Genomic DNA, 10,899 nt, shown 5'->3' on the forward strand with positions numbered 1-10,899 from the left:
GAATATTTTAATTACTCCAGATTTACAGGTCACTAAAGCAAGAAGGGGTAGCTCTGGCTGACCAAAGAAGCCAGATTCCAAAAGATCTCACCAGGCTGGAAAAATGGGCCAAACAAACAAGCCGCAATTTTTCAAAAGTCATCAAGATCACTAGAGTTACAGCCAGAAAGACCTTGATGCAAATCCTGGTTCTGCTATTTATTTCATCTATTTGAGTGGCCTTGGGCAAGTTTTTTTTTTCCTTTTTCAAAAGGCAAATTGAATTTATTAATGATATCAAATGTTAATATTTGAATGGAACAAGAATAAAAACATCATTATGCTACTTACAGGGAAAATATTGAATGCTTACATATATAACTAGACTATGGTAGAGGTGGTTGTTTTTTCTCTCCATTATAAATCCTCAGAGAGGGAGGGAGGGAGAGGGAGAGGGGGAGAGGGGGAGAGGGAGGGAGAGAGAGAGAGAGAGAGAGAGAGAGAGAGAGAGAGAGAGAGAGAGTGAGTTCATTTGTTATATTTTAATTTATTATTATTTATTATATTTTTATGTATAGTTGTCAGTCCTCCAACTTGTCTTCCTCCCTCTACTGGCAAACCAGTCTTAGACTCCAACCACAGGTGCCTGGAGGGCAAAGTGAGTCCCCTCTGCACCTCAGTTTCCTCAACTATAAAATGAGATGACATGACTTCTAAGGTGCCTTCCAGTTCCAAATCCGATGATCATATGAATTGTAATAGGGATAAATGTAAAGTCCCACACTTGAGTTCCAGGCATTAACTATATAAGTACCAGATGGGAAAGACTTGCTTGGCAGATGTTTAGGTGAAAAAAGCCTAAAGAGCTTTGGTTGATGCAAACTCCATATGAACCAATAATTTGGCATGCCTGCCCAAAAAACTCATGTACTTTGTGGAGGCATGATTAGGTTCAGAGTATCCAGAACAAGGAAGCAATTGTTGTATTGCTCTGTAAGGGTGAAACCACTTTTCTTCAGTTAGAGGGGCCGTGATTTACAAGGGGCATCGACATACTGGACTGTATACCAAGGAAGGCTGCTGGGGTAAGGAGAGGATCTGGGTTCCATGCCTTATTAAGAGGACTTGAAAGAACTGCATATGGCAAGCCTGAATAAAGGAAGAATTAAAGGTGATATGTAAGTTGATGAGTATTTCAAAAATTGTCATGGGAGAGAAGGGTTGGTTAATTTATTATACCAGAGGGAAGGACAGTGACTTCTTGGTAGAAGTTGGGGGGGAGGGAATATGCATTTCTACTGTATCTATTATGTTCTAGGGAGCCACGTTTATTCAATTTAAGAAGCGTTTATGAAATACCTACTATGCACTAGGCCATGAGATACAGAGAGAAAACTGAAATAGGCTCTGCCCTCAAGGAACTTACATTCTACTCTATAGCTCTATAGCATATACTGTATATGTGCTCTATAGCGATGCGTCACGATTGCCACAGATTTGGATCTCCAAGCCAACTCGGAGGACGTCTAGTCTAATATCCTCATTTTAGAGATGAAGAAATGGAGATCCAGAGAGGTTAAATGATTTGCCCAAGGTCACAGAGATAGTAAGTGCCAGACATAGGATTCTAACTCCAAACCTAACAGTCTTAGTATCAGACCACATTGCAATCTCTTAGTCTACCATTATAATAGGGATTCCCACAATGGCTAGGTTGGGTTAGATGACTTCTAAGGTCCTTCCACCTCTGGTAATCTCTGCCTCTCGGCAGGAAATGTGCCTGTGTTCAGGACAAACATGAGGCTGTGAGAAATGGAGGATGTTCCTCTTGGGAAAAGAGCAGCAGATATGCTGCTCTTCCTCCTGAATAAGGCTAAGGCTCTGGGTTCTGACCCATGTGAAAACATAGCTCTTGTGTCCGTAGAACCCCACCTCTCAGAATCCTGGGTACTACTGACGGTAAGTCTACCTTTCTTGGCTCATTTTCTCTCATCTAGTTCTTTTCTCCCCCAAGTAGCCTTTTATTATTGTTGTTGCTATTGTCATTGTAATTTCTGCTCCTATCCCACCCTGTCCCCACCTCCTTGTTGACCTCTTCTACTAGTGACAAAGCAGTCCTCATACAGGGCGCTAAACTGAAGAACTGGTCGGAACTCCCTCTCTACAAATTCCTAATTAATGTCCTTGATGAAAACCTTTATGGTCCCAAGCTTCAATGCTTTCTTACTGGCCTCTCCAAAGTCCTCCTTTTGTCCAATGTTGACCAGGTTGGCAATAACATCATAGCCCTTCTCCTTGAGCCACACCATGATACAGGATATGTCCAGGCCTCTCCTCAGTAGACAAGAACCGCAGTGCCTTTGCCTGACATTTTAATTGGCCCTTGGATGCTGGCAGCTTCGGACCAGTTACAGAACTGAGGAGGCTGTACTCTCCAATCTAGTTTTAAAAAATCCGGAAATACCTGAAATGAATTCACATCCAGGTGTGCAGTTACTTAGTCTGCCTACACTCAGGTAAGCAAGCACCGATCAAACAGTATGTAACTACAAAAGGGTGCTCCTCACAGAGATTATTCCTCTCAGTCAGAAGCTTCAGGGAGACAGTGTCTCTGGCCCCCATGTGGGATTACTCCATATTCTAAAGGAATGAGCCCGTGGCATTATCTTAGTAAACTGTTTAATCTGATTAGATAAAAAAAGAAGTATTGGCAGCTGAGTTAGGCCAGCAGTGGATAGAATGCCAGGCTTGGAGTCAGGAAGACCTCAGTTCTAATATGGCCTCAAACACTTAATAGCTGTGTGACCCTGGGCAAGTCACTTAAACCCTGTTTGCCTGTTTCCTTATCTGTAAAAAATGAGCTGGGGAAGGAAACAGTAAACCACTCCAGCATTTTTGCCAAGAAAACCTCAAATGGGGTCATGAAGAGTCGGATATGACTAAAATGACTGAACAGTAGCAAGAAACATTATTCAAATGTATATTCTGGGTGATCCCTGAACCCAGCACCTCTCAGAGTCAGAAACCTCTTTTAGGCTGGAGTTGGTCTCTCTTTCTTGTTTCCTAGCCACAATGAAGGACCTGAGAAAATAGCTAACCTGGAAATTCACTGTCTTGATCTAGACTTCTTATTTCCTCGTGAAAAGGAGAAACGTTCAGTTAACTCATACGTAGTTTATTAAGGAGTGTAAAAATTACAGTGATTCTCATGGTCATGGCTATTAGGTAAATAGGACGGCAGGGTAGAGGCTCCTAGGAACGTTGTTCTATAGTGTCCTGTATTTTTGATTGTCCCTATATCTCTAGCACCGAAATGGGATGCAGCTCTAGTGCCCCCAGAAGCTGACATCCACATGGAATGACCTGTCACGAAACTACTGCCAGCAGCAGCAGCAAGGTTACAACTGTCACCTCAGATGCTATTGTGCCCAATCCCGTCTATTTTACTTCAAAGCACCAACATCACCACTGTTTTTCAGGCCTGTCAACCAAATCTAACTCCACGTCATGAAGTGTTCTCCAATGCCTTGTGTCTGGGGAGTGTCGTCACGTAAAGCATTTATTTAGGACAGAAATAACTATGAATACAACAAAACAACATGAACACGCCTTTCTGAATGCATGGTGTCCTAGCCTTCCCCTCTAGAACACCTTAGGAAGTCAGCTCCTCTTGGACAGGGGTCCAAGTTTCTCTTCATAGCTAGAGTATCCTTCTAGGGGTCCTAAGTCTTAATAGAGTCAGAATTCCTCAGTGAAAGGCTGAGTGTGTTTCAGCATTATCTGCGTCCTCCCACCCCTCTGCCCATCTTGCCCAGACTGTAACCCATTTCTTTCCCAGAGGTTAGCAGATGTACCATTCCCCGTGCAGATCCCAGCTTGCCTTGTCTCAGGCATTACTCACTGTTTGCTAGGCCTTTGATGTAGTGTTCTCCTTGGCTCTCCACCCCATGTGGTGATGAATCTGAGGAAAGACCTCCATTAAACATCCATCTTTTTGATGGCAAAGTTTTCTCCCAGCACCGTTTCACTACAAGAAGGTTTGAGAGATCAGCTGTGTTCAGCCCATATTCAGCTTCTATAAGGAAAATGTCAAGACCAACCTCCACCCCCCCCCCCCAAACTCACACTCACACACAGCCATATACGCTACCTCTCTGGGAAAGGGAGGAGGAAGAAAGATGCCTATAAGCAGGACCATAACGAGTCACTGGCTACTTTTAAGGTTTCATCTCAATTCCTTACAGAAAACTACTGCAGCATAATTAAAATGTAGATGATTGAGGACTGTTTCTCCTTTTCAAAAAATCAGGTATGTTTATTTGGGAAGGAGGTAGGGATTGATTAGGGCTAAACTGATATTAGTTCCTATTTTCATTTTGGAAGTCTATTCTTTAATAATGGATAGTTAGGTGGGGTAGTGGATAGAGTACTGGGCCTGGAGCCAGGAAGATCTGAGTTCAAATGTGACCTCAAGCACTTACTAGCTGTGTGACCCTGGGCGAGTCACTTAACCTAGTCATCTGTAAAATGAGCTGGAGAAGGAAATTACAAGCCACTCCAGTAGCTTTGCTGAAAAAAGAAACAAACAAACAAACAAAAAACAACAAAACCATGTCTGTGGCATTATGTAGAGTCAAACATGACTAAACAACTGAGCAAAAACACTACTTTAATTTTTTCTTTTTATAACTAATCAAAAAGATTCATTCAACCTATTCTCTTGACACAGCACTGTGCTAGGCATTGTTGGGAGATAAGAGAAATATAAAACATACATGAAACCCCTGAGAGAAAATTTCAGATACCTCCCTGCACCTATGCCCAACCCAGCTTTGCTTGGAAAAGACCTTAGCATTTATCCAGTTCCAAACTTCACATGGCAGACGACAGCATCCATGCCTAGAAAGGTGAAGTGCTCTCTGTCCCCAAAGCAGCCTCATCATTCCCAGACTTGTTCCTCTTCTAGCCTTCTCTATCGCTAAGGGGAAACCTTCCCCAGGTTGACATCATTAAGACCATCTGCCTTTTGTTTTCTGCCTTGAGGGATGTTCTTGCACCCAAACTGAACATGCTCCTTCCTGAGGGAAGAGAGGACAGAAGGCCCAGCCAGATCATAGCAGCAGCACTGACCTGACCTAGAACTTCACGGAGCCTGTGAGGCGATAGAATCCAGCTCCTTCATTTTACAGATGAAGATGGAGCCCAGAGAGGTGCAGCAGCTGCCCATGGTCACAGAGGAAGTAAACAGCAGAGCTCAGATCTGAACCCAGCTCCTCAGATTCCAAGTCCACTGAATCCAATATTCTACTTTATCGTTGGCATATCATAAATATTTTCCACTTATGCGTGCAGCCTCGTGGAAGGAAGATAAGAAAATTAGCTAAATATCTTCCTACACAAGAGCATGAATTAGAATTAGAAGCAACCAAAGAAAACTTTTTACCAACTCCTTTATTTTACAAAGGTAGAAACAGAAGCCAAAGAGGTTCTGTGTCTTGTCCAAGGTGACAGGAAGTAAGTGACAGAGGCAAGATTCAAATCTGTGTCCTCGGACTTCAATCCTGCCCTCTTTCCATTGTATCAAGCTGTCTACTATAAGGCCCAGCCATCAGCTCTCTCTGCAGTGTTAATGTCCCCACCTGTCTCTGCAATCATCCCACAGGCACCAGAGGCTTCTGGCAAGCCTGAACACATGACATCCTATTCCTATGGTTTCGGGAACCAAATTCTCTCTAACTTTGCTGGGCTGCATTACAGTTCCCCCACTCGAGATCTAGATGGTTGCTCCCCCTCCTTTATGCTGGCTAATGTTTTTAATGGGTCAAGTATGTTTTCCAATGAAGGCCTCAAAAGCAGCTGGCCACTCTGAGACACCAGCTCACTGGAATAAATTGTTAACAGATGCCTTCTTGATTTGATTAGAATGCAACCAGGCTCATGCCAATAACGAAACAGAGAAGTTAGCAGATCTTTTCATTATCACAAAAGGAAATCCGCCAAGCAGACACATGCATTTTTCAGGTGTGTGAAATGCAGGGTTTGGAATTGCCAACAAAGGAAATGCACATGTAGGATTAAAGCATGTCCATGTGCTTTGCTTACAAACATAGGCCTGTGCCTTCTGGGCTTGGGTATTTTTCTTTTCATTGGCAAATAGAGGGCATGTGCTTAGTTTTATTAAACAATCCAGAAAAGTCATCTCCCGACACTTCATGCCTTGAAAGCTAGATTTGAGTGAGTAGCTAAGGTTTCTAACTTGCAGTTCCCTTATCACTAAAATTACATTACAGCCCAAACCATTTTCCTGATTTGTTCCTACCCTAAAATTCACTGACCACAAAATTGTAGGATTTCAGCTAAAAGGAGATCTATACTTAGGCCATAATCTGTCCTTTTCTAGCTGGATGGTCAGTAACTTTAGCAGCTGGTAGACTTTCCTTTATCAATGATCACATGGACCAATGTTCTGTCCTTTTTTTCATACCCTTCATTTTATAGGAGAGGGTACTGAGATTAGCGAGAAGAACTGAGTTGCCCCAGGACACAAAGCTACCAACCAGGGAAGCAGAGAAGCTTGCATGGCAGTATGTTCTAGTAGGGTCATAGGATCCTCTCTGTAGAGCTAGAAGAGATCAGGGCCCCCTGATCTTACCCCCGAATGTTCAGATGAGGAGCTGAAGGCCAGAGAAGTTAAGTGACTTACCCAAAATCATCCAGGTAATAAATAAGTAGCAGCATCAGAATACAAACTCAAGGCCTGTCATTGAAATCCAGTATCCTTTCCAGTACAGAGCCCTCTGCCTCTGTATGTTGATAGACCAGCAGAATTGAAATTATTTTGAGGACTGGGATTGTTTCGGGCTTAATTTTTCCAGTGTTGAGTAGGTGCTTTGCAAATGTTTACAGACGTGTATAATATCCTAGTGAGCATGGGTAGGCATGTGGCTCAGTTCAGCAATTAGCACAGACAAAATTACCTTTCATTACCTAAGAAAAGTCATAATGTAGTCTATATGTTCTGTTAGGTTACTTTTCCTGAGAGCAGTGAATGTAGAAATACAATACCCTATACTTAAGTACCTATTACATATTGCAAGGGGCAGCTAGGTGGTGCAGCCGAGAGAGCTTGGAATCATAAAGATTTGTCTTTATGAGTTCAAATCTGGCCTCAGACACTGTATGACCCTGGGCAAGTCATTTAACCCTGTTTGCCTCAGTTTCCTCATTTGCAAAATGAGCTGGAGAAGGAAATGGCAAACCACTCCAGTGTCTTTGCCAAGAAAACCCCAAATGGGGTCACAAAGAGTCAGACATGACTAAAAAACAACTAAATACATACAAATAGGTAGAGGCAATGCAGATGGAAATGCCTTTGACTCATAATAGCATCCTGCCACTCTCTATTCAAAGTCAGACCTACATATGGGAGGAAAGCTTTGCCTTTTTAGAAAAGACCAATGCAACCACATTCTTTTTGGCCCTCTTAATGCACATATTTGCTCATATGTTTGTGCGGAAGCCTATGGAGTTGAGGGAGAAAGGGAGAGAGAGGGAAGGGGAAAGAGTGAGGGAGGGCAGGAGAGAGAGAGAGGGACAGAGAAGAGAGAGGAGAGAGACACGGAGAACACGAACAGGCATAGTTCTGAATCCTAAATCCAGAAGAGACTAGCCAGGCCCATAACACTTGGTTTTGTTTAGTCATGCATGGCCTTGACCCACACAAAATTGTCTAGCGGCTTGGGAGCTCCTGCAAGCGAACTCTTTTCCCCCCCTTGAGCATTTTGATCCTGAGGCCTTGAGATTTTCAAATCTCCTCTTGGATTTAATCATCTGAATCTCAGGGTCTGAGGGGCAGGCTCTCTTGGAATCTTTACCTGGTTCTTTAGACTTGGGTTCTGAAGTAACTACCAGCAGGTTCAAGCTCAGCTGTGCCTGGGATTCCGGGATTGCACCCCACCCTCCCTCCTTACATGGACCTGCTAGTCTACTGCTTCCTCTGAAGGGGGTAAAGTCAATTTGGTTTGAGAAGCCAAGTTTGGCCTGGCAGCTTATTCACCCTATCAAACAACAGCATTTGTGGAGGACCTTTATGCGCCCAGTTCTTAATCCTGTCACATCCCTTTCTATACTTTCTGTCGCAGTGAAACCAGCCTACTAGTTGTCCCCCTAATGAATAGTCTATCTCCTGCCCTTGTACCTTAGAATTAGGGTAAAATTGGGCCCCAGAATTTACAGTGCCTTCTCTCTCTCCCTCTACTTCTCAAATCTCTAGTTTCCTTCAAAACAAAGCTCAGATGACACTTTAATTCCCAGGCCTTTCTAGATCTGAGTTATTTACACACTCTGTCCCTCTTGATATTCTTTTGCATTACTCAGTATAGACCCGGTTTTTACCTCTAGGTTATGTCATCCAGTTGAATTTAAGCTCCTTGAGTGCGAGAGATTGTTTTGTTTTTATCTTTGGATCTCTAGGACCTAGAGTAGTGCCTCACATTCAGTAGGTGCTGAATTAATGTTTGCTGAATTGAATAGATTTAAAAGAAGACCTAGGCTCTGAGTTCCTGTCTTAGCTACAACACTGAATAGCTGTGACCTAAGGCGAGTCAATTAACTCTTCTGAGCCCAAGTCTCCTCATCTACTTACTTTTAAGTACAACTATTAAATTGTCCTTTGTAACCCACAGTGTTGTGGTGAGGGCCAAAGGAAATAATTTATCTAAGATGCACAATAAACTAGATATCACTATATGTATGAATTTCAGTCAATAACAACGATGGTGATGATGATGAGAATGATAGTGCCTAGAAATGCAAAATGGAGCACTGAGGAGCTGTTGCCTTCAGGAATCCCGCTGTGAGCGGCACATCACATCGGATGGAACCATTAGTTAAGCATCTCTATAGCTGGCTCCATTCCATAACAGGTCACTGAAAAGCATAGAGTATATTCTTAACTGTGGCATGACATCAGGCCATCAGTGGACTCTTCCCTGAGCTGCAAATTTCCTGTGTGCCTTTTCTTTAAGAATCAAAATTGCTTCAGAGTGATTATTCTACTGAAGCAGAAATGGCTTCATACAAGATCTACAGCCCCGAAGACCTCCAAAATTGACCCAAGGTTGTACGACAACCCAAGGATGACTCATCAGATTGTGTGGTCCCCAGTCCTATTGTTCTGGAACAGTGAAGGGCAACTAAGTGTCCATTGGTTGGTACTCCCCACTGTGATCTCAAGATAGATAGAATGGAGCTAGAGGTTCTCCAAAGAACAGCTAAAATGATCCAGATTAGGTGGTTTCCATAGGGGAAGCTTTATAGATGGTTCTCTTGTGCCAAGCTCCTCACAGTACCTGGTCTCTGGAGCCACTGGGCTCAACACTTCCTTGAACCAGCCTTCTTATCCACAACTACTCAAGATGCCTGAGAGAGCATGGAGAGGACAAGGTGGAGACCTTTGCCTTCCATGCAGAGATTGCCCAGCTTATGTCCTTGATTATCAATGCCTTTTATTCTAATAAGGAAATCTTCCCTCGAGAGATCATGTCCAATGTCTCTGATGCCCTGGACAAGATCTGCTATGAGAGTCTGACAGATCCTTCCAAATTGGACAGCACTAAAGAACTGAAGATTGACATCATCCCCAACCCTCAGGAGCATACTCTGATTTTGGTGGACATTGGCATTGGCATGAGAAAAGCTGATTTGATCAATAACTTGGGTACCATTGCCAGGTCTGGCACCAATGTTTTCATCGAGGCTTTGCAGGCTGGAGCAGACATCTCCATGATTGGTCAGTTTGGTGTGGGTTTCTATTCTGCTTACTTGGTGGCAGAGAAGGTAGTTGTCATCACCACGCACAATGATAATAGACAGTATGCCTGGGAGTCTTCTGCTGGTGGCTCTTTCACAGTCCGTGCTGACCATGGTGAGCCTATTGGCAGGGGCAGCAAGGTGATCTTACATCTGAAAGAAGACCAGACAGAGTATCTGGAAGAGAGGCAGATCAAGGAGGTTGTAAAGAAGAACTCTCAGTTCATTGGCTATCCCATCACACTTTATTTGGAGAAAGAACGAGAGAAGGAAATCAGTGATGGTGAGACAGAGGAAGACAAAAAGAAAGAAGAGGAAGAGCCAGCCAGAGATGAGGAGAAACCCAAGACTGAAGAAGATGAAGGCAAGGATTAGAAGAAGGAAACCAAGAAGATCAACATTGATCAGGAAGAGCTGAACAAGACGAAGGCCATCTGGGCACAGAATCCTGATGACATCAGCCAAGAAGAATATGGCGAGTTTTATAAGAGCTTCCCTCACTAATGTTTGGGAAGATCACTTGGCAGTAAAGCACTTCTCTGTGGAAGGTCAGCTGCAATTCAAAGCTGTACTCTTCATCCCCCACCGGGCTCTTTTTGATCTCTTTGAAAACAAAAAGAACAACATTAAGCTGTATGTATGGTGTGGGTTCATCATGGACAGTTGATGGAAAGTGATGAGCTTATTCCTGAGTATCTTAATTTTTTTCGAGGATGTAAAAGACCTGGTAGTGCTGCTACTCACTCAAATTGAATTTACTGTATGATTAAGCTAGATCTTGGCATTGATGAGGATGAGGTGACAGCAGAAGCACCAGTGCTGCTGTTCCTGATGAGATTCCCTGCACTTGAAGAAGATGAAGATGCATCCTGCATGGCGGAGGTAGATTAGGTGAACCTCTGCATCACACCCTGTGTTTTCCCACAGTAGCAGTAGAGGCCCTGTCCTTGCCTGGCTCCATCTGCCAATGCCCTGTTTTCCAGTGTATTGGGGGCAGGGTTTACAGGGTCCCTGTTCCCCCTCTCCTGATCTGGGGAGTAGGATATTGTGTATTATGGGCTGTTATTTGTGTTCTAAAATTAAAGTATGCAGAATAAGGAGAACGCAGTT

At 43.4% G+C, this 10,899-nt stretch overlaps 1 protein-coding gene across 1 annotated transcript; it reads left to right on the forward strand.

Moving 5' to 3' along the window:
- Positions 1 to 1,791: 1,791 nt before the first annotated feature.
- Positions 1,792 to 10,542, forward strand: LOC110211183 (heat shock protein 83-like). The gene is given in 5 exon segments (XM_078149717.1): positions 1,792 to 1,938; positions 2,377 to 2,495; positions 9,396 to 10,278; positions 10,280 to 10,453; positions 10,456 to 10,542. Coding segments are annotated over 5 exon segments (1,410 nt in total).
- Positions 10,543 to 10,899: the final 357 nt, after the last annotated feature.

The sequence above is a fragment of the Phascolarctos cinereus genome, unplaced genomic scaffold (assembly GCF_003287225.1).
Source record: "Phascolarctos cinereus isolate Bilbo 61053 unplaced genomic scaffold, phaCin_HiC Scaffold_1;HRSCAF=81, whole genome shotgun sequence".
Classification (NCBI taxonomy): Eukaryota; Metazoa; Chordata; class Mammalia; order Diprotodontia; family Phascolarctidae; genus Phascolarctos; species Phascolarctos cinereus.